At 42.9% G+C, this 25,257-nt stretch overlaps 1 protein-coding gene across 4 annotated transcripts in view; it reads right to left on the bottom strand.

The window, feature by feature from the left end:
- The window catches only part of LOC106600623 (EMILIN-3-like), a 60,513-nt gene extending 41,095 nt beyond the window's left edge, over positions 1 to 19,418 (bottom strand). For 2 of the 4 annotated variants that reach the window (XM_014192114.2, XM_014192117.2), the window contains exon 1: positions 502 to 1,223. In XM_014192114.2, coding sequence (XP_014047589.1) covers positions 502 to 701 — 200 coding nt within the window. In that variant the 5' untranslated portion in view covers positions 702 to 1,223. Of the gene's footprint in view, positions 1 to 501; positions 1,224 to 19,305 lie in introns of those variants that run through there. The other 2 variants (XM_014192115.2, XM_014192118.2) reach the window with 2 other exon arrangements.
- Between the last annotated feature and the right edge of the window lie 5,839 nt (positions 19,419 to 25,257).

Raw genomic sequence — 25,257 nt, 5'->3', positions numbered from 1 at the left:
ACGCACACACTGGCACACACAGGGCTCAGAAGATCAATACCCCTGTCATCAGCTCAGCTCTCCCCACCACTGTACAATAAACCTTATAATGAGCTCTTTGTCGCCATAATGCAGCATGTCATTGTTTCTCCATAATGTTTATCCTCAGTCATAGATGGTTTTAAATGTGAACCGTAGAGAAAGGCTGACAGTGTGTGTATGTTAGAGAGAGAAACCACAAGTCAATTCAGACAGTGTTATTGAAGCGATACGCTAACCATACTATTATTACCCATTCGTAATGTGTTGCTCAAGTGAAAATACAGCTGAAGGTGGGTTCCCCTGTAGTATTGTAAATTGTTTTGGATAAGATCTATAAGTCCATATTTCTATTTGCAATGGAAATCCCTATTGCCATGTAAATCACTTTGAGCACTTGGAGAGGTGCTATATGAATCCAAGTCATTACAACGTATGCCTTGTACAGGTGAGACTAGAGACAGTTTCAGGAGGTGCACTTACTTGTGGCGGCCCATGGGTTTGCCCGGGGTGTAGTGTGAGTTGACTCCAGACTTGTACAGGTTGTATCTGTTGCCATGGCCTCCTCCATAGAACGGGTTCCCATGGCCTGTTCCATAGAAGGTTCCTTTGGTGTCCACCAGTGACAGCAACAGTCCTAGAACAAAGGGCTGCAAAGCGGCTTGAGGCAACCTGGACCTCATTTTCTCTTCTGGGTGGCTTCCAAAATAGCACCCGTGGAAAAGCACCAAAAAGGAGGACAAAGATGAACAACTGATGGACTGATTGAGAACCAAAGGAGATGCAAAAAAATAGACAAGCTGTGTGTTAGGATCCTGGTGCCTTGAGTGTTTTTGTCTTGTCTTCAGTCAGCCCTGAGGGAAACCTGTAGATGCATACATCTGCAGAGTCCACAGCATCCTGACCCGTCCTGCACCTCTTCTCTTCTGCTTTCTTCAACACACACTCTCTCAGACAACTGCCAGTGACAGGCAGAGCAGAAGGAAAACTAGAGAAGGAGAAGGGAAGAGGGAAAGAGGGAGGGAGAGAGCACAACCAAAGGTAAAGTAAAGGAGAGAGAGAGAGGTAGCGATAGAGAGGATGTCTAGGAATGCCACATATCCATATACACATGCGAGTGTGTGTGTGAAAGGGGGGACGTTTCTGATTCAGCTTCTTCCGTCTTCTGTGCTCTGTGTGTGTGTGAGGGTGTGTGTGTGGAGCAGCGTGCTCTACTACTGACTATGAGGGGGCAGGCTGACAGGCAGTAGCCATTTGTATATCCCCTATCCCTCCCCAACCCCAGCCCCAGCCACTACCCCTACCCTTAGCCCTGCCCTGAAATGCTACCCAGCCCAGACACAGGGGAACAACCCCATACTTTCTCTCAGATTCAGATAAGCTTTATTAGCATGAATGACAAGGCCACTGTTGCTAAAGCTATATGACATCAACAATAACAGTAAAAAATGAATAATAAAATTGGTGATTAGAGAAAGGGGAATATATATATATATATATATAAATACTACAATATACAGTACCAGTCCAATTTTGGACCGACCTACTCATTCAAGGGTTTTTCTTTATTTTTCAATTTTTGTACATTGTAGAACAATAGTGAAGACATCGAAACTATGAAATAACACATATGGAATCATGTAATAACCAAAGAAGTTTTAAACAAATCAAAATATATTTTATATTTGTGATTCTTCAAAGTAGCCAATCTTTGTATCAGGTTTCAACAACAGGGGCAGGCAAACGACAGGTCAAGGCAGGCAGGGGTCGATAATCCAGAGTAGTGGGGCAAAGGTACAGGACTGCAGGCAGGCTCGGAGTAAGGACAGGCAAGGGTCAAAACCAAGAGGATGAGAAAAAGAGAGACTGGGGAAAAGCAGTAGCTGAGACAAACCGCTGGTAGACTTGAACAAACAAGATGAAGTGGCACAGACAGAAAGAAAACACAGGTATAAATACCCAGGGGATAATGGGGAAGATGGGCAACACCTGGAGGGGGGTGGAGACAAGCACAAGGACAGGTGAAACAGATCAGGGTGTGACACTTGATGACAGCTTTGCACACTCTTGGTATTCTTTCAACCAGCTTCATGAGGAATGCTTTTCCAACTGTCTTGTAGGAGTTCCCACATATGCTGAGTACTTGTGGCTGCTTTTCATTCACTCTGCGGTCCAAATTATCCCAAACCATCTCAATTTGGTTGAGGTCGGGTGACTGCCTAGTTAAATAAAGGTTAAAAAATGTTTTTAAAGTGTGGAGACAAGGGCATCTGATAGAGCACTCCATCTCTCTCCTTCTTGGTCAAATGGCCCTAACACAGCCTGGAGGTGTGTTGGGTTATTGTCCTGTTGAAAATCAAATGATAGTCCCACTAAACACAAACCAGATGGGATGGTGTATCGCTGCAGAATGCTGTGGTAGCCATGCTGGTTAAGTGTGCCTTGAATTCTAAATAAATCACTGACAGTGTCACCAGCAAAGCAACCCCACACCATCACACCTCCTCCTCCATGCTTCACGGTGGGAACCACATGCGGAGATCATCTGTTCACCTGCTCTGCGTCTCACAAAGACACTGCCTGATTCACGTAGTCTCCTCTGAACAGTTGATGTTGAGATGTGTCTGTTATTTAAACTCTGTGATGGATTGAGCTGCAATCTGAGGTGCAGTTAACTTTAATGAACTTATCCTCTGCAGCAGAGGTACTCTGCGTCTTCCTTTCATGTGGCGGTCCTCATGAGAGCCAGTTTCATCACAACTCTTGATGGTTTATGCGACTGCACTTTCCTCATTGACTGACATTTCTGTCTTAAAGTAATGATGGACTGTCATTTATCTTTGCTTATTTGAGCTGTTCTTGCCATGATATGGACTTGATCTTTTACTAAATAGGGCTATCTTCTGTATACCATCCCTACCTTGTCACAACACAACTGATTGGCTCAAGCAAATTAGGAAGTAAAGAACTTCCAGAAATTCACTTTTAACATGCCACACCTGTTAATTGAAATGCATTCCAGGTGACTACCTCATGAAGCTGGTTGAGAGAATGCCAAGACCGTGCAAAGCTGTCATCAAGGCAAAGGGTTTGTCTACTTTGAAGAATATCAACTATGAAATATATACTGCTCAAAAGAATAAAGGGAACACTTAAACAACACATCCTAGATCTGAATGAAAGAAATAATCTTATTAAATACTTTTTTCTTTACATAGTTGAATGTGCTGACTACAGAATCACACAAAAATAATCAATAGAAATCCAATTATCAACCCATGGAGGTCTGGATTTGGAGTCACACTCAAAATTAAAGTGGAAAACCACACTACAGGCTGATCCAACTTTGATGTAATGTCCTTAAAACAAGTCAAAATGAGGCTCAGTAGTGTGTGTGGCCTCCACATGCCTGTATGACCTCCCTACAACGCCTGGGCATGCTCCTGATGAGGTGGCGGATGGTCTCCTGAGGGATCTCCTCCCAGACCTGGACAAAAGCATCCGCCAACTCCTGGACAGTCTGTGGTGCAACGTGGCGTTGGTGGATGGAGCAAGACATGATGTCCCAGATGTGCTCAATTGGATTCAGGTCTGGGGAACGGGTGGGCCAGTCCAGAGCATCAATGCCTTCCTCTTGCAGGAACTGCTGACACACTCCAGCCACATGAGGTCTAGCATTGTCTTGCATTAGGAGGAACCAAGGGCCAACCGCACCAGCATATGGTCTCACAAGGGTACCTAATGGCAGTCAGGCTACCTTTGGCGAGCACATGGAGGGCTGTGCGGCCCCCCAAAGAAATGCCACCTCACACCATGACTGACCCACCGCCAAACCGGTCATGCTGGAGGATGTTGCAGGCAGCAGAACGTCCTCCACGGCGTCTCCAGACTCTGTCACGCCTGTCACGTGCTCAGTGTGAACCTGCTTTCATCTGTGAAGAGCACAGGGCGCCAGTGGCGAATTTGCCAATCTTGGTGTTCTCTGGCAAATGCCAAACGTCCTGCACGGTGTTGGGCTGTAAGCACAACCCCCACCTGTGGACGTCGGGCCCTCATACCACCCTCATGGAGTCTGTTTCTGACCGTTTGAGCAGACACATGCACATTTGTGGCCTGCTGGAGGTCATTTTGCAGGGCTCTGGCAGTGCTTCTCCTGCTCCTCCTTGCACAAAGGCGGAGGTAGCGGTCCTGCTGCTGGGTTGTTTCCCTCCTACGGCCTCCTCCACGTCTCCTGATGTACTGGCCTGTCTCCTGGTAGCACCTCCATGCTCTGGACACTACGCTGACAGACACAGCAAACCGTTCTTGCCACAGCTCGCATTGATGTGCCATCCTGGATGAGCTGCACTACCTGAGCCACTTGTGTGGGTTGTAGACTCCGTCTCATGCTTTCACTAGAGTGAAAGCACCGCCAGCATTCAAAAGTGACCAAAACATCAGCCAGGAAGCATAGGAACTGAGAAGTGGTCTGTGGTCCCCACCTGCAGAACCACTCCTTTATTGGGGGTGTCTTGCTAATTGCCTATAATTTCCACCTGTTGTCTATTCCATTTGCACAACAGCATGTGAAATTTACTGTCAATCATTGTTGCTTCCTAAGTGGACAGTTTGATTTCAAAGAAGTGTGATTGACTTGGAGTTACATTGTGTTGTTTAAGTGTTCCCTTTATTTTTTTGAGCAGTGTATTTTGATTTGTTTAACACTTTTCTTTGGTTACTACATGATTCCATATGTGTTATTTCATAGTTTTGATGTCTTCACTATTATTCTACAATGTAAAAACAGTAAACATAAAGAAAAACCCTTGAATGAGTAGGTGTGTCCAAACTTTTAACTGGTACTGTATATTTTTTTATGAATATAAATAAAATAATTGAAATGATCTATTATTAATAATAATGTGATGATCTAAAAAGCATTTTGCTTTGATAAGTAAACAAAACATAAAAAAGAAGATGTATATCGGTACAGTGAGATCAAGCATTGTATACATGGAACAACATTAAATAGGTTCAATGAGATACAACGAGATTATATGTGGAACGTGTCCGTGCCTGCATTTGTCAGTAGTGTGTGTATGTGTGAGTGTGCGTGTGAGCGTGTGCATAAGGATGTGTGTGGATAAGTGTATGAGTGTATTACATGTTATTACATGTTATTTGATTACAAGTCCATTTAGATAACATCAAATTGATCAGAAATACAGTGTAGACATTGTTAATTTTGTAAATTAAATTACTAGAGGCCCATTATCAGCAGCCATCACTCCTGTGTTCCAATGGCAAGTTGTGTTAGCTAATCCAAGTTTATCATTTTAAAGGGCTAATTGATCATTAGAAAACCCTTTTGCAATTATGTTAGCACAGCTGAAAACTGTTGTTCTGATAAAGAAGCAATAAAACTGGCCTTCTTTAGACAAGTTGAGTACCTGGAGCATCAGCATTTGTGAGTTCGATTACAGGCTCAAAATGGCCAGAAACAAAGAACTTTCTTCCGAAACTCGTCAGTATATTCTTGTTCTGAGAAATGAAGGCTATTACATGCGAGAAATTGCCAAGAAACTGAAGATCTCGTACAACGCTGTGTACTACACCCTTCACAGAACAGCGCAAACTGACTTTAACCAGAATCTAACCAGAGAAAGTACAAGCCTCTCCAACTATGCTCTCTTCAAACTACATCTAGCATATTGGCTATACAGTCCAGTAATACAATGTTAGGGCCATGTGAGAATCTGTGGCAATTGAATGTATTTCTAAAGTTATTTTTGCGCGTTTGATATTGCCTATATGGCGCAAAATTGCTTGGACCATGGCTGCCAAGTAAGCTGCATCACATACGACTACAATAACATTGCAGGCCTGCGGTAGCGGGTGGGAGTCTGCTAGAAAGCCAGCAGGGTGCAGGCGGGAGCGGGATGAAGAAATATGTCACTTGCAGACCTCTACTGTGCACCAATATAGTGAAGCCTGGAACTTTAGAGCTGTTTATTACTGTGTCAGTGTGAAAAGTAGGGAGTTAGCTAGGGAAACTGACAGATCAATATCGTTGACCTGGCTGTGGTACCTACTCACTAGTGTATCTTATTCATTCACCTCAGTCGAAAGGGGATGAAACATTAGCTAACAGAACGTGACCCTGGACAACACCCTGTCGTTCTCCGCTAACATCAAGGCGGTGACCCGATCCTGTAGGTTCATGCTATACAACATTCGCAGAGTACGACCCTGCCTTACACAGGAAGCGGCGCAGGTCCTAATCCAGGCACTTGTCATCTCCCGTCTGGATTACTGCAACTCCCTGTTGGCGGGGCTCCCTGCCTGTGCCATTAAACCCCTACAACTCATCCAGAATGCCGCAGCCTGTCTGGTGTTCAACCTTCCCAAGTTCTCTCACGTCACCCTGCTCCTCCGCACACTCCACTGGCTTCCAGGTGAAGCTCGCATCTGCTACAAGACCATGGTGCTTGCCTACGGAGCTGTGAGGGGAACGGCACCTCCGTACCTTCAGGCTCTGATCAGGCCCTACACCCAAACAAGGGCACTGCGTTCATCCACCTCTGGCCTGCTGGCCCCACTACCTCTGCGGAAGCACAGTTCCCGCTCAGCCCAGTCAAAACTGTTCGCTGCTCTGGCACCCCAATGGTGGAACAAGCTCCCTCACGATGCCAGGACAGCGGAGTCAATCACCACCTTCCGTAGACACCTGAAACCCCACCTCTTTAAGGAATACCTGGGATAGGATAAAGCAATCCTTCTAACCCCCCCCCAAAAAAAAAAAGATATAGATGCACTATTGTAAGTGGTTGTTCCACTGGATATCATAAGGTGAATCCACCAATTTGTAAGTCGCTCTGGATAAGAGCGTCTGCTAAATGACTTAAATGTAAAATGTCAGTTAAAATATCCTTCAAACACCACCAAACAGGGAAACAGATCCCAATCAAAGATGTTATTACCTGCTCCACTAAGGCAGTTATTTATCTTCTAACCCTAACCCTGGGGGCCCAGATAACAGGATGTTTGTGCCTGACGCTGTCCACAGTCCTGGAGTGGGCCCATTTGTCCAGGCTGGCCTGCCACCCGGGCTCCCTTCAGACCCTGGCCTTTGTGCGACAACGCTTTTGGTGGCCTACTATGGTTCCTCCGACAAACCATCAAACAGGCAGAGCTTCAATACAGGACTAAGCTCGAATCCTACTACACACGCTTGTCGGATGTGGCAGGGCTTGCAAACTATCATGGATTACAAAGGGAAACCCATCCGAGACCTGCCCAGTGACGCTAGCTTAACAGTCAAGCTAAATGTATTCTATGCTCGCTTCGAGGCAAGCAACACTGAACAACGCGGCAAGTGTCTTCACAATTCGCATGCCGCCCAAACAGATCCACAGATGACACAATATCTATTGCACTCCGCACTGCCCTGTTCCACTTGGACAAAAGGAACATCTACGTGAGAATGCTGTTCATAGACTATAGCTCAGCGTTCAACACCATAGGTCTCTGGGACTGACCACTTCCCTCTGCAACTGGATCCTGGACTACCTGGGGGCCGTCCCCGGGTGGTGAAGACACATCCGTTACGTTGACCCTCAACACGTGGGCTCATTAGGGGTGGGTGCTTAGTCCCCTCCTGTACTCCCTGGTCACCCATGACTGTGTGGCCGCACACGACTCCATCACCATAATCAAGTTTACCAATGACACAACAGTGGTGGGCCTGATCACCAATGACGATTAAACAGCCTATAGGGAGGAGGTCAGAGACCTAGCAGTGGGATGCAGGACAACAACCTTTCCCTTAATGTGAGCAAGACAAAAGAGCTTATCGTGGACTACAGAAAACGTCCCCATTCACATCAACGGTTTGAGAACTTCAAGTTCCTAGGTATCCACATCGCTAAGGAACGATCATGGTCCAAACACACTAACACAGTTGTGAAGAGGGCAAAACAATGCTTGTTCCCCTCAGGTGCCTGAAAAGATTTGGCATGGGCCTTCAGATCCTCAAAAAGTTCTACAGCTGCTTCATTGAGAGCATCTTGACTGGCTGCATCACTGCTTGGTATGGCAACGGCTCGGCGTCCGCCCGCATGGCGCTACAGAGCGTAGTGCGTATGGCCGAATACATCACTGGGGTCAAACTCCCTGCCATCCAGGATCTCTATAGCAGGCGGTGTAAGAGGACGGCCCTAAAAATTGGCAAAGATTACAGCCACCCAAGTCATAGACTGTTCTCTCTGCTACCACACGGCAAGTGGTATAGATGCACTAAGTCTGGATCCAACAGGATCCTGAACAGCTTTTACTGCTAAATAGTTAATCAAATAGCTACCCGGACTATCTGCATTGCTGCTACTGTTTATTATATATCCTGTTGCCTAGTCACTTTACCCTTACTTATATGCACATATCTACCTCAATTGCTTTGTATCCCTGCAGATCAACTCGGTACTGTTAATCTACACCTGTTGTTTATGAAGCATGTGACAAGATTTTAATTTAATTTTAATTTTATTTTTATTCAATTTTTTTATGACGTGGTGTGCCCAGTGTGTAGCCTCCACAGTTGGGAGCAACTATGTAACGCTTACTGTAGTGGGTGTGGAGTCAGGCGCAGGAAACAGGAGTGTTTGCTATCGGGCTTTAATGAAATGCACCGTCCAAAAGAATATACACCCAAGAAACAACAACAGGGTGTAATCCAAAAAACACAAGATCCAAAAACACGTACCACTACACGAAACACAGTGAACAACAGAAATAATCCCGCACACAGAACAGGTGGGGAAACGGGCTTAAATACCTAACTAATCACTAATGAGACACAGGTGAAACCAATAAAGACAAAACCAACAGAAAAGGAAAAAGGGATCGGTGGCAGCTAGTAGGCCAGGGACGACAACCGCCGAGCGCCACCCGAACAGGGAGAGGAGTCACCCTCGGCAGGAGTCGTGACAAACTAGCTGTCTGTAACTCACTAAATCATTTTTTACGTCTCTGCTGATTCTGAGATCGTAGATCGAAAGTACAATGCATTCAGAAAGTATTCAGACCCTTTAATTTTTCCACATTTTGTTACGTTACAGCCTCATCTAAAATGGATTAAATTCATTTTCCCTCATTAAGTTACACACAAAACCCCATAATGGCAAAGCAAAACAGGTTTTTAGAGATGTTTGCAAATGTATTAAACATAGAAAACAGAAATACCTTATTTACATAAGTATTCGGAACCTTTGCTAAGAGACTCAAAATTGAGCTCAGTTGCATCCTGTTTCCCATGATCATCCTTGAGATGTTTCTACAACTTGATTGGAGTCCACCTGTGGAAAATTCTATTGATTGGACATGATTTGGAAAGGCACACACCTGTCTATATAAGGTCCCACAGCAAAAACCAAGCCATGAAGTCAAATTAATTATCCGTAGAGCTCCGAGACAGGATTGTTTCGAGGCACTGATCTGGGGAAGGGTACCAAAACATTTCTGCACCATTGAAGGTCCCCAAGAGCACAGTGGCCTCCATCATTCTTAAATGGTAAGCGTTTGGGACCACCAAGACTCGTGCTAGAACTGGCCGCCCGGCCACACTGAGCAATCGGGGGAGAAGTGCCTTGGCCAGGGACTTGACCAAGAACCCGATGATCACTCTGACAGAGATCTAGAGTTCCTCTGTGGAGATGGGAGAACCTTCCAGAAGGACAACTATCTCTGCAGCACTCCACCAATCAGGCCTTTATGGTAGAGTGGCCAGACTGAAGTCACTCCTCAGTAAAAGGCACATGACAGCCCGCTTGGATTTTGCCAAACGGCACCTAAAGACTCTCAGACCATGAGAAACAAGATTCTCTGGTCTGATGAAACAAAGATTGAACTCTTTAGCCTGAATGCCAGTTGTCATGTCTGGAGGAAACTTGGCACCATCCCTACGGTGAAGCATGGTGGTTGCAGCATCATGCTGTGAGGATGTTTTTTAGCGGCAGGGACTGGGAGACTAGTCAGGATCAAGGGAAAGATGAAAGGAGCAAAGTACAGAGAGATCCTTGATGAAAACTTGCTCCAGAGCGCTTAGGACCTCAGACTGGGGCGAAGTTTCCCCTTCCACCAGGACAACGACCCTAAGCACACAGCCAAGACAACGCAATAGTGGCTTCGGGACAAGTCTCTGAATGTCCTTGAGTGGCCCAGCCAGAGCCCGGACTTGAACCCTATCGAACATTTCAACTTAAATCAAATTTGATTGGTCACATACACATGGTTAGCAGAAGTTATTGCGAGTGTAGCGAAATGCTTGTGCTTCTATTTCCGACATTGCAGCAATATCTAACATGTAATCTAACCATTCCACAACAACTACCTAATACACACAAATCTAAGTAAATGAATGGAATATGAATATATAGGCAAGATGCAATCTCTGGAGAGACCTGAAAATAGCTCTGCAGTGACACTCCCCATCCACCCTGCCAGAGTTTGAGAGGATTTGCAGAGAAGAATGTGAAACATTTCCCAAATACATGTGTGCAAAGCTTGTAGCATAATTCCCAAGAAGACTCGAGTCTGTAATCGCTGCCAAAGGTGCTTCAACAAAGTATTGAGTAAATGGTCTGAATACTTATGTATAAGTGATAGTTCAGTTTTTTTTTATACACTCGCAAAAAAATCATAAAAACGTGTTTTTGCTTTGTCATTATGGGGTATTGTAAATAAAATAATAGAGTAATACATTTGTGAATGTGTTCTGTATCAGAGCTTTCTACTAAATGGGGGCTCTATTCTTTAATCATTGCAGTTGTGCATATGGGGTGATTTGGACTCTCAGGTATTTGATGGACATTTTTATAATATTTCCTTCAGCTATGTTGAGTCATCTAATTGGTAAATTGTTATAAAAAAAAATGACATAAAGAGAAACAGATAACCATGACATGAATCACCATAGTAATAAACAAGGCATCCGTTTTGTCTTGCTTTGTTGTGTCTTCTCTTTGTTAAATATGGTGCTTAGATTCCTGAAAAGCACCCTATCTCGCCAAAGAGTTTTCATACTGTACATCCAAGAGAACTGAGGAGAGAAAAAAACAAAACGATTATATCCATGTATTGCCTTCTACTGTTTTGTTAATGTGAAGATGTGAAATGCTTTCCAGACTTAAGACTTCTCAGCCGAGAGAACTCCCTGGGCCCAACCGTCAGCTATGGTCCCACAATACAGTTGGCTATGTGACCCACACTGTAGTCCTTTGCTGATAGAACCACCAGAGACTGACTTAATGAAAGCACTTTAGCGAAACAGCATACCACTCAGTTAGTTTCATTACTTTAACCCTGCTGTGACCCATCACTGGCTCTTTCTAAGTCACTTTTACGGGACATTATCTTATTAGATGCAGCCATAAAGCTACTTAGGAAAGAGAGAGAGAGAGAGAGAGAGTTAGTTTAGATTCCTGGGTTGTGACATCAGCCACTTACCCCAGAGTTAAGACACCTGATCCATTCTCACTGTAGTGACCCAGGAAATTACCCGCTCTCTATAGAGGGAAATGAAAAAGGAAGTATTTATTTAAGTTATTGTGGATTTCATATGCATGTGGATTTCTCTCCAGTTTAGCAGCTGCTGCCAGAGGAAAGCAATTGGCCTGGGTCACATGTGTACACAATCAGCTCTATTAGATGGAGACACAGTATGTTGAGTTACCTTCGCCATGCTTTGCCAATGGACATGGGCCATTGACGCCTCATGGTGTGTGAGGGAGGAGAAGGAGGGTGTTTGTTCTTGCGTTCATACTGTATGTGTGTGTGTGCACATGTGATTGTTAGTTTTCAGGTAGCCTAAAGTTATTTTTCATTCATCTTGTATCAACGACCACAATAAATGCATTAAGGATCGGTGTCCCGAAATCAGGACGGTTGTTGCTCAATATGCGATAATGTGACTAGAATGACGTTGTAAACAAAAGCCAACTTTCCGGGACATGGACATGTCTTATATGGGCAGAAAGCTTAAATTATTGTTAATCTAATTGCAGATTCCAATTTACAGTAGGTATTACAGCAAAAAAATGCCATGCTATCGTTTGAGGATAGTGCACAACAACAAAACATTTTTATCATGGCAACTGGTATGATACATTCACCTCTGAAGGTAAATAATTTAGTTATATTCAGTAATCTTGCTCTGATTTGTCATCCTGGGGGTCCCAGAGATAAAATGTAGCATAGATTTGTTTAATAAAATCAATGTTTATATCCTAACATGATCCATGTTGTATACAGCATTTCTCATGAATTCCATCACATTCAACTTGCAACAAAACAATCGATGTAATATAAACACTAAACCTTGTTCCACCCAGTCAAGTTCGGTTTCTGTGCAATCCTTAGACAGTAGAAGGCAACCAAAATTTGCTGCATCATTCTACATTATGTATTGGCTACACAACACCTCTTTTAGCCCACGAAGGACAGAAATCATTACGCACGAATGAGACGGGAGGCGTTCACTTTATTGACTGTATATATATAGGTCCAATGACCACCTATCATTTTGAAACATAGCTAGCTAGATAGCCAAAAGGGCTTTGCATGAGTATGTGATGGTCCTTTGTATAAGTAAAAGCCATTGTACTAAGCCCGCGCACAACAAGATTAATTGTCCATTGAAAATCGAGAGAAAGACGAAGTTTGCATTACGCACAGCTTGATCAGTAATACAACGTTTTCTGCAAATGTAAGAAGTATAACATGTCTACTAAGAGTATAAACGCTAAATCGAACTTCAAGTACATTTGAATGAGATTAATGCAGAAATTGAGAGTGACATGAGGAGTTCTGCTCACAAGAAAGGAGAAGATTGTAACGTGACTTTTTCAGATCAGTAAGTAAAATACGTTTTTGCTTCTCTTGCTAATCCAGTTGTTTACATGATTGCATATTAATTTAAGATATTTGTCTTTCATTTCTATATATGTATATATAATATATAGACCTGAGGCATACAATATATTAGTATAGTCTATTCGTCTCATTCCCTATTGATCCACATATTTCATTATAGTGATTGTGTTCCCCATACTCTATATATATATATAATATTTAAGTGTTGTGGATTTGATGTATTGATGCAGTGCTCACCCCCTGCTAAAATAAAGCTTAAATAAAAATAAGTAATAGTAATATATATATTTTTTTATTCTCAATAGTGGCTTAGGAAACAACTTCAAAAACACCACATTTAAGTCCTCCATCCCCCACTCATTCATATGTAGGAACTGGGTTCTACAGTTTGACCCCACTGCTGTCTCTGACTCCACAACCACCCCTCCCAGCCATCTAGATGTGTGAAGGTTAATGTCTTTTCTGTAGGGAAGCTAATTATACATCATATATGAGATTCCTGGGAGTGTGTAAACTTATATTTTTATTACCATAGCATTTTGTTCTCTATACTGTAGTTATGTACAGACATGCTCAAATTTGTTGGTACCCTTACAGCTCATTGAAATAATGCTTCATTCCTCCTGAAAAGTGATGAAATTAAAAGCTATTTTATAATGTATACTTGCATGCCTTTGGTCATAGAATAAAGTAAAGAAGCTGTGAAAAGAGATGAATTATTGCTTATTCTACAAAGAGATTCTAAAATGGCATGCACACATGTTGGTACCCCTTAGAAAATATAATAAATACTTGGATTATAGTGATATTTCAAACTAATTAGTTTATTTAATTAGTATCACACATCTCCAATCTTGTAATCAGTCATTCAGCCTATTTAAATGGAGTAAAATAGTCACTGTGCTGTTTTGTATCATTGTGTGCACAACACTGAACATGGACCAGAGAAAGCAAAGGAGAGATTTGTCTGAGGAGATCAGAAAGAAAATAATAGACAAGCATGGTAAAGGTAAAGGCTACAAGACCATCTCCAAGCAGCTTGATGTTCCTGTGACAACAGTTGCAAGAATTATTAAGATGTTTAAGGCCCATGGAACTGTAGCTAACCTCCCTTGGCGCGGCCACAACAGGAACATCGACCCCACATTGAACAGAAGGATAGTGCAAATTGTAGAAAAAGAACCCAGGATAACTGCCAAAGAGATACAAGCTGAACTCCAAGGTGAAGGTATGTAAGTTTCTGATCGCACCATCGGTCGCTTTTTGAGCAAACGTGCCTCCATGGAAGAAGACCCAGGAGGACTCCACTTTCGAAAGAAAAACATAAAAAGCCAGACTGGAATTTGCGAAAATGCATATTGACAATCCTTCTGGGAGAATGTCCTTTGGACAGATGAGTCAAAAGTGGAGCTTTCTGGCAAGTCACATCAGCTCTATGTTCACAGACGAAAAAATACCTACAGTGAAACATGGAGGAGGCTCGGTTATGTTTTGGGGCTGCTTTGCTGCGCCTGGCACAGGGTGCCTTGAATCTGTGCAGGGCACAATGAAATCTCAAGACTATCAAGGCATTCTGGAGCAAAACGTACTGTCCAGTGTCAGAAAGCTCTTTCTCAGTCTCAGGTCATGTGTCCTCCAACAGGATAATGACCCAAAACACACAGCTAAAAGCACCCAAGAATGGATTAGAACAAAACATTGGACTATTCTGGTGGCCTTCTATGAGTCCTGATCTGAATCCTATCGAACATCTATGGAAAGAGCTGAAACTTGCAGTCTGGAGAAGGCGCCCATCAAACCTGAGACAGCTGGAGCAGTTAGCTCAGGAAGAGTGGGCCAAACTACCTGTTAACAGGTGCAGAAGTCCATTGAGAGCTGCAGAAAATGGTTGATTGCAGTGACTGTCTCAAAAGGTTGTGCAACAAAATACACTGCTCAAAAAAATAAAGGGAACACTTAAACAACACAATGTAACTCCAAGTCAATCACACTTCTGTGAAATCAAACTGTCCACTTAGGAAGCAACACTGATTGACAATACATTTCACATGCTGTTGTGCAAATGGAATAGACAACAGGTGGAAATTATAGGCAATTAGCAAGACATCCCCCAATAAAGGAGTGGTTCTGCAGGTGGTGACCACAGACCACTTCTCAGTTCCTATGCTTCCTGGCTGATGTTTTGGTCACTTTTGAATGCTGGCGGTGCTTTCATTCTAGTGGTAGCATGAGACGGAGTCTGCAACCCACACAAGTGGCTCAGGTAGTGCAGCTCATCCAGGATGGCACATCAATGCAAGCTGTGGCAAGAAGGTTTGCTGTTTCTGTCAGCGTAGTGTCCAGAGCATGGAGGCGCTACCAGGGGACAGGCCAGTACATCAGGAGACGTGGAGGAGGCCGTAGGAGGGCAACAACCCAGCAGCAGGACCGCTACCTCCGCCTTTGTGCAAGGAGGAGCAGGAGGAGCACTGCCAGAGCCCTGCAAAATGACCTCCAGCAGGCCACAAATGTGAATGTGTCTGCTCAAACGGTCAGAAACAGACTCCATGAGGGTGGTATGAGGGCCCGACGTCCACAGGTGGGGGTTGTGCTTACAGCCCAACACCGTGCAGGACGTTTGGCATTTGCCAGAGAACACCAAGACTGGCAAATTCGCCACTGGCGCCCTGTGCTCTTCACAGATGAAAGCAGGTTCACACTGAGCACATGTGACAGACGTGACAGAGTCTGGAGACGCCGTGGAGAATGTTCTGCTGCCTGCAACATCCTCCAGCATGACCGGTTTGGCGGTGGGTCAGTCATGGTGTGGGGTGGCATTTCTTTGGGGGGCCGCACAGCCCTCCATGTGCTCGCCAGAGGTAGCCTGACTGCCATTAGGTACCGAGATGAGATCCTCAGACCCCTTGTGAGACCATATGCTGGTGCGGTTGGCCCTTGGTTCCTCCTAATGCAAGACAATGCTAGACCTCATGTGGCTGGAGTGTGTCAGCAGTTCCTGCAAGAGGAAGGCATTGATGCTATGGACTGGACCACCCGTTCCCCAGACCTGAATCCAATTGAGCACATCTGGGACATCATGTCTCGCTCCATCCACCAACGCCACGTTGCACCACAGACTGTCCAGGAGTTGGCAGATGCTTTTGTCCAGGTCTGGGAGGAGATCCCTCAGGAGACCATCCACCACCTCATCAGGAGCATGCCCAGGCGTTGTAGGGAGGTCATACAGGCACGTGGAGGCCACACACACTACTGAGCCTCATTTTGACTTGTTTTAAGGACATTACATCAAAGTTGGATCAGCCTGTAGTGTGGTTTTCCACTTTAATTTTGAGTGTGACTCCAAATCCAGACCTCCATGGGTTGAGAAATTGGATTTCCATTGATTATTTTTGTGTGATTTTGTTGTCAGCACATTCAACTATGTAAAGAAAAAAGTATTTAATAAGATTATTTCATTCATTCAGATCTAGGATGTGTTATTTTAGTGTTCCCTTTATTTTTTTGAGCAGTATATGAGGTTAAGGGTCCCATAATGTTTGTCCATGCCATTTATTTGTTTTATTATTTATGTTATGGGTTATGTTGAATAAAAAATCTAAAGCAAAGTATGATTTCTATTAAATATTGAATAAACAATGGTGGATGCCAATTACTTTTGTCAGATTCAAGATATTTCAGAGAAAATTGTGCTTTCTTTGTTTTTTATGGAGGGGTACCAACAAATTTGAGCATGTCTGTACTTGAAAATGTATCCATGGAACAATTCAGCCACTTGGGTATATGTGGGCATACTCGTGAAGGACACCTGGGAGACTTGACACACAATATTATGTAGGCATGTCATTCTTCAATGGATCAGTCGGAAACTTTGCACACACACTGCTTCCATCTTGTGGACAACATCTAAATTATACCTAGAATCCTAGGTCACTGTATAGCCTTTCTCTTGCATTTCAAAAATGAAATTTGAAAAGGCATGTTTTTTTGTTTGTTTTATCTTTTACCAGATCTAATGTGTTATATTCTACATTAATTTCACATTTCCACCAACTTCAAAGTGTTTTCTTTCAAATAGTATCAAGAATAGTAATATCCTTGCTTCAGGTCCTGAGCTACAGGCATTTAGATTTGGGTATGTCATTTTAGGCAGGAATTGAAAAGAAGGGTCCCTCACTCACTTATACTATAAACCCGGGCCGTTAACATCTGACACACACTCACACAATGGACAGTGATAAATTAACCCCCGATATACACACGACTGGTAGTAGAGGCTCACTGGTGATCTCCACAGAGAGAGGGGAAATACATGGTAATGGCTGGTTGGTGAGCGGTGGGTTAGTGGGCTTTCACATGGAGTGGAGAAGAAGCACCTTGAGTATAAAGTCAAGTCTAAACTTCCATTTTCCCCCATGAGTAGAGCACATTGTTACAGATCCATTTAAAAAAACGGCATTAAGTATTTTCCCCCATACACAAGTGCATGTGTGAGTGTGTGTCATACAGTATGCAAACTCACAGAGGACCTATCACCCCTATAGACTACCCCTATAACCACCCTGAGATATAGGGAGAAAGACGCTTAATTCGGGTCACAGGTTGGCTCCCCGTGATTAAATCAGCTACTGTATCTTGTCTCACATTAAGACCAGAAGAATGAACTCATAAAGAAATAGGTGTGGGAATGGAAGAACATTTCACTATACAGTATATAGTCCCAATACCCAATACTCACTTTTTCTTCTCCTCTTTTGTTAGTTCAACCTACACATTCCCTCGTGTGGTTCTAGAGTCCCTCTGTCAGGTATGTATGACTACTCACCCTCTCAGGTTTGGGGTAGAAGGTGAGGAGGGAATAGTGGTGAGGGGGCACAGGAGAAGGGTGAGGACATTGTTACAGAGGGGTGAGGTGAGACAGAGGCACCCAGTTGTAACCAAGGGGGAAGAAGCACAGAATGACAAGAGTTCTAGTGTGAGCTCCAGAATGTCAGAGATCTCCCCAGATTCCAGTCTGTCACTCCCTTCCTCCCTCTCTCTCACTATCTCTCTCTGAAGTGTGTTTGTATGCTACACCAGAGGCATCTGGTTTTAAAGAACTGTTGTGAAGAGTCTCTGTTGTTTAATAGCTGAAGAGATCTTGGTAGCACCATGCAGTAGCTTTCCATCCTTAGATTACTTCAAATTTAATCTTTCCCACCTGTGCATGTGATTGTGTTAGTAGAACTGACATCACTTTGCTTGGATTTGGGATACTGTCCAGGTTTTTCCATGTCAGACGGCCTCATGGCAGGCACACACACACACACAGTAGGGACATTGTTACATTTTGTAGATCAACACAATGTCTTCTTCGGAGAGAACTTATAGGTTGATAAGATTTTATTAGATTTATTATTAGATTACATTTAGTAATGTATTCACTTTTTTGTCAGAACTTTCAGATTCATCATACACTGTAAACCCCAGGCATTTTTACCTCAAATACGACTAGTAAGTTGAGCTTGAAGTCAATGAAAAGTAATTATTTATTCAGAACTAAATGAGAAATCTGTTTCAGTAATGGGTGCAAAAAAATCTTGATTGGGTATGTATATGATAAATATCATTGTGTAGCATAAAATGATCAATCAAATCACTCAATGTACATGCAAAAACACAGATATTAAACTTTAAAAAAAAATGTTGATGACTTTTCATGTAGTTTTATTTTTATTTTCAGTTCAGTTTCACTGACTTTGAGTTGAACTTACTTGAAATATTTGAGTTAAAAATGCCTTGGGGTTTACAGTGTAGTTTAAATACCGAACAAAAGGATATGGGAATTTCCAGGTCAGTCTATGCAACACTGGTGGCATTGTAAACAAAGAAAGGTACACAAAACCATTTGCACAAAAATAAAAGCCCTTTCCAAAAATCTAAATGGACGGCTCTAAATTAAATTACATCTAAATGGGCCAATAGATTAAATAAATCCAGGTCACTTGTTAATTTAACATGTCTAAATAGATTGAATGCATATATGAGGTCTGAATAACAAGGCATTGATCAATAGATGTATGTTGTTTTGCGAAGCTGTACTTGTCGGGAGAGTTATTCTATGTAATCCATATGATTTATGGATCAAACCATACGAGGCATGAGCTCATTCCAGCTTGCATGACATCCCTGGTCTGCCATTGTGGTTTGGAAAAATATGAGATTAGATTAGATTTTAGACACACACACACTTCCACACTCACACAGAGACACAGAGACACGTACAGCCCTTCTCTCTCCGGGGGGACGATAGTCTACTCAGCATCTGGCTATGATTACCAGACCACCACCACCCTCCCCAACCGCAAAACATTCACATACAGCCATCATCTCATCCATATTCCATACCTCATTATACAGCTCCCCAGTGCGCTGAAACACCCAAGCAATGCCTCCTATTATCCAAGGACAGAGCCAAGCTATGTACCGCTATCCCCTCACCATGCTGGGCAAAGAGTTGGCTGTAAGTTATCGGACAAAAATGACTGTGTGTGTGTGTGTGTAAGAAGCGTGTGTGTTTGAGTGTGAGTGTGTAGGATTGGGAGCCTGTATTTTAACCCTGAAAGTGCCAACCTACTGTACTTTGTCTTAAAAGCGCCACAGGGGTTATTTTTTTACCCCAAATCGGTAGTGATTTGTAAGACTTTTCCTTTAATTACGTTTTTGTAACACAAGTTATTGGTTTTATTTCCCCCAAATAAACATATATTAGAACATTTTCACACATTTATAGCCACATTTTATTATTAGAAATATAAGTTGAGCTGTTTTTGATGTTTTTCACAGTTATTTAGATACATTTCATCCATATAAACATGTCATGAAAATGTTTCTGTTATTCAATCAAAGTGTTGTGTTGCTGTGATACTCAGAGATTGAGAAATTGGCGATTGAGCTAATCTGACGTACTGGTACAACCTAAGATAGCCACCGATAAGGGCGTTAAAGGCAACATGGGAGCCGGTGCCGTCACACTTTTAGGTATAACTTTGAAATCAACTCAGTTCCAAGTGCATCTAAAAGATGAGACCCATAAACTGCTGGATTTACTTCAAAATTCTCGTAGCGTGGCAGACTACACTGTTGAGTTTCACACGCTGGCCACCGAGAGTGCCTGGAATCCGGAGTCCCTTTTTGATACCTTCCTTCACGACTATCTGAGGAGCTAAAGGATGAGCTAGCCGCTCGGGAATTGCTGGTGGACCTCGATTCCCTCATTGCCCTCACCATTAAAATTGATGGGTGGCTAAGGGAACGCAGGAGTGAGAGGAGGTCTGGCCTGGGTCACACTTGTTCATCCGCAGTGGCTCGCTCTTCTTCAAACGAATCCGGAAGTCCCCAAAGGCTATTTTTCCAAGAGAATCCGAAGCCACCCGAGCTCCCTCGAGAATAATCAGCGACGGGTGAGTCAGATACTCCGGAACCTATGCAACTGGGCAGAGCTAGATTATCGCCTAAGGAACGTTCACATAGGCTGAGTTCGAACAGCTGTCTGTTCTGTGGGGCTGCAGGACTTTATAGCCACATGCCCAGTTAAGAGACCTATCTCTACAGTAGGCACAAGTACTCTGGTAAGCCAGACTGGGAATCTAATCCCATTAACCTGTTGGGGCTAGGGGCAGTATTTTCACGGCCGGATAAAAAAACGTACCCGATTTAAACTGGTTTCTACTCTTGCCCAGAAATGAGAATATGCATATAATTAGTAGATTTGGATAGAAAGCACTCTAAAGTTTCTAAAACTGTTTGAATGGTGTCTGTGAGTATAACACAACTCATATGGCAAGCCAAAACCTGAGAAGATTCCATACAGGAAGTGCCCTGTCTGACAATTTGTTGTCCTTCTGTTGCATCTCTATCAAAAATACAGCATCTGTGCTGTAACGTGACACTTTCTAAGGCTTCCATTGGCTCTCTAAAGCCGCCAGAAAGTGGAATGGGGTGTCTGCTGTCTCTGGGCAAAGTACAGCAGCAGAGTTTGTAAATGGTCAGCCTGGGGACAGTGAGACTGAGAGGCGCATTCACGAGACTTCTCAAATTTTTTTCTTTGAGCCTTTGAATGAATAAAACGTTTCCTGGTTGGAATATTATCGCTATTTTACAAGAAAAATAGCATAAAAATTGATTTTAAACAGCATTTGACATGCTTCTAAGTAAGGTAATGGAATATTTTGAATTTTTTTGTCACGAAATGCACTCCACCGTTACCCTTCGGATGTGACCTGAACGCACAAACAAAACAGAGGTATTTGGATATAACTATGGATTATTTGGAACCAAAACAACATTTGTTGTTGAAGTATAAGTCCTGGGAGTGCATTCTGACGAAGAACAGAAAAGCAAATCCAATTTCTCTAATAGTAATTCAGAGTTTAGTGTGCCCAAACTTGGTCGGTGTCAAATTAGCTAGCCTGTGATGGCCGAGCTATGTACTCAGAATATTGCAAAATGTGCTTTCGCCGAAAAGCTATTTTAAAATCTGACATAGCGTTTGCATAAAGGAGTTCTGTATCTATAATTCTTAAAATAATTGTTATGTATTTTGTCAACGTTTATCATGAGTAATTTAGTAAATTCACCGGAAGTTTGCGGTGGGTATGCTAGTTCTGAACATCACATGCTAATGTAAAAAGCTGTTTTTTATATAAATATGAACTTGATTGAACAAAACATGCATGTATTGTATAACATAATGTCCTAGGAGTGTCATCTGATGAAGATCATCAAAGGTTAGTGCTGCATTTAGCTGTGGTTTTGGTTTTTGTGACATATATGCTTGCTTTGAAAATGGCTGTGTGATTATTTTTGGCAGGGTACTCTCCTGACATAATCAAATGTTTTTCTTTTGCTGTAAAGCCTTTTTGAAATCGGACAATATGGTTGGATTAACGAGAGTCTTGTCTTTAAAATGGTGTAAAATAGTCATATGTTTGAGAAATTGAAGTTATAGCATTTTTTAGGTATTTGTATTTAGCGCCACACGATTCCACTGGCTGTTGACTAGGGTGGGACGCAAACGTCCCACTGGCCCAGAGAGGTTAATGAGGGAAATAAGTATTTGACCCCTCTGCAAAACACGACTCAGTACTTGGTGGCAAAACCCTTGTTGGCAATCACAGAAGTCAGACGTTTCTTGTAGTTGGCCACCAGGTTTGCACACATCTCATCCGGAATTTTGTCCCACCCCTTCTTTCTGCAGATCTTCTACAAGTCATTAACCTGTTATGGATAGGGGGCAGTATTTTCACGGCCGGATAAAAAACGTACCCGATTTAATCTGATTATTACTCCTGCCCAGAAACTAGAATATGCATATAATTATTCGCTTTGGATAGACAACACTCCAAAGTTTCTAAAACTGTTTGAATGGTGTCTGTGAGTATAACAGAACTAATTTGGCAGGCCAAAACCTGAGAAGATTCTGTACAGGAAGTACCCTGTCTGACCATTTCTTGGCCTTCTTGATCATCTCTATCCAAAACAAGGGATCTCTGCTGTTACGTGACACTTCCTACGGCTCCCATAGGCTCCCAGAAGGCGGCAAAAAGCTGAATCGTGGCTTTGCAGGCCCTGGCTGAAAAACATTAGCGCGTTTGGATAGTGGTCGGTCAGAGTACTATGAGACTGAGGCGCGTGCACGAGGCGACCCCATGTTTTTATTCTTTCGTCTTTGAACGTAAACAACGACTCCCGGTCGGAATATTATCGCTTTTTTTTTTAGAAAAATAGCATAAAAATTGATTTAAAACAGCGGTTGACATGCTTCGAAGTACGGTAATGGAATATTTATAATTTTTTTGTCACAAAACGCGTTGGGCGCGTAACCCTTCGTCACCCTTGGATAGTGTCTTGAACGCACGAACAAAACGCCGCTATTTGGATATAACTATGGATTATTTTGAACCAAACCAACATTTGTTATTGAAGTAGAAGTCCTGGGAGTGCATTCTGACGAAGAACAGGAAAGGTAATCAAACTTTTCTAATAGTAAATCGGAGTTTGGTGAGGGTCAGTCTTGGTGGGTGTCTAAATAGCTAGCTTGTGATGCCGTGCTATCTACTCAGAATATTGCAAAATGTGCTTTCACCGAAAAGCTATTTTAAAATCGGACATAGCGAGTGCATAAAGGAGTTCTGTATCTATAATTCTTAAAATAATTGTTGTGTTTTTTGTGAACGTTTATCGTGAGTAATTTAGTAAATTCCCCGGAAGTGTTCGGTGGGAATGCTAGTTCTGAACATCACATGCTAATGTAAAAGGCTGTTTTTTGATATAAATATGAACTTGATTGAACAAAACATGCATGTATTGTATATCATAATGTCCTAGGAGTGTCATCTGATGAAGATCATCAAAGGTTAGTGCTGCATTTAGCTTTGGTTTTGGTTTTTGTGACATATATGCTTGCTTTGAAAATGGCTGTGTGATTATTTTTGGGATGGTACTCTCTTGACATAATCTAATGTTTTGCTTTTGCTGTAAAGCCTTTTTGAAATCGGAGAGTGTGGTTAGATAAAGGAGCGTCTTGTCTTTAAAATGGTGTAAAATAGTCATATGTTTGAGAAATTGAAGTTATAGCATTTTTGAGGTATTTGTAGTTTGCGGAACGTCTGTCCCTAATTAAGTAAAAAAAACTCAGATGGTGAGGAAGAAAAGAATCATGACATGTCTGATGATAATGTTCTGATTCTCAGCCTTAGCCTGAACCTACATCTCTGATGCCTAATCGCAAAAAACACAGAACAGTGCAATGGAAATGGAAGTTTTTGTATTTTTGAGGAATTTGTAATTCGCGCCACGCCTATCATTGGATATTGGAGCAGGTGTTCCGCTAGCGGAACATCTAGATGTATGAGGTTAAGGTTTCGAGGCTGACATTTGGCACCTCGAACCTTCAGCTCTCTCCACAGATTTTCTATGGGATTAAGGTCTGGAGACTGGCTAGGCCACTCCAGGACCTTAATGTGCTTCTTCTTGAGCCACTCCTTTGTTGCCTTGGCCGTGTGTTTTGGGTCATTGTCATGCTGGAATACCCATCCACAACCCATTTTCAATGCCCTGGCTGAGGGAAGGAGGTTCTCACCCAAGATTTAACGGTACATGGCCCCGTCCATCGTCCCTTTGATGCGTTGAAGTTGTCCTGTCCCCTTAGCAGAAAAACACCCCCAAAGCATAATGTTTCCACCTCCATGTTTGATGGTGGGGATGGTGTTTTTGGGGTCATAGGCAGCATTCCTCCTCCTCCAAACACGACGAGTTGAGTTGATGCCAAAGAGCTCCATTTTGGTCTCATCTGATCACAACACTTTCACCCAGTTGTCCTCTGAATCATTCAGATGTTCATTGGCAAACTTCAGACGGGCTTTCTTGAGCAGGGGGACCTTGCGGGCGCTGCAGGATTGCAGTCCTTCACGGCGTAGTGAAGGACTGACCAACCAATTGTTTTCTTGATGACTATGGTCCCAGCTGCCTTGAGATCATTGACAAGATCTTCCCGTGTAGTTCTGGGCTATTCCTCACCGTTCTCATGATCATTGCAACTCCACGAGGTGAGATCTTGCATGGAGCCCCAGGCCGAGGGAGATTGACAGTTCTTTTGTGTTTCTTCCATTTGCGAATAATCGCACCAACTGTTGTCACCTTCTCACCAAGCTGCTTGGCGATGGTCTTGTAGCCCATTCCAGCCTTGTGTAGTTCTACAATCTTGTCCCTGACATCCTTGGAGAGCTCTTTGGTCTTGGCCATGGTGGAGAGTTTGGAATCTGATTGATTGATTGCTTCTGTGGGCAGGTGTCTTTTATACAGGTAACAAACTGAGATTAGGAGCACTCCCTTTAAGAGTGTGCTTCTTATCTCAGCTCGTTACCTGTATAAAATATATCAGGGAGCCAGAAATCTTTCTGATTGAGAGGGGGTCAAATACTTATTTCCCGCATTAAAATGCAAACCAATTTATAACATTTTTGACATGCGTTTTCTGGATTTTTTTGTTGTTATTCTTTCTCTCACTGTTCAAATAAACCTACCATTAAAATTATAGACTGATCATTTTTTGTCAGTGGGCAAACGTTCAAAATCAGCAGGGGATCAAATACTTTTTTCCCTCACTGTATCAGCCCCCGCTCTTCCCAGAGCAAGAAGTTGAGGTCAACGTACCTTCAGCCCAGATGTTCGTCCGCTGCTGTTGGTGTACCTGGAAAAAAGCTAGGGCGGCTCTTCTGAAGACCACCTCCATTTATCGTCAACAAGCGGACCGCCACTTGGCTCTGGCTCCTCACTATCAGGTTGGGCAGAGGGTAT

This window comes from Salmo salar, chromosome ssa03 (assembly GCF_905237065.1).
Source record: "Salmo salar chromosome ssa03, Ssal_v3.1, whole genome shotgun sequence".
NCBI lineage: Eukaryota > Metazoa > Chordata > Actinopteri > Salmoniformes > Salmonidae > Salmo > Salmo salar.
Note: the sequence above shows the minus strand (reverse complement) of the source record. Positions and strands in the feature narration are given on the sequence as shown.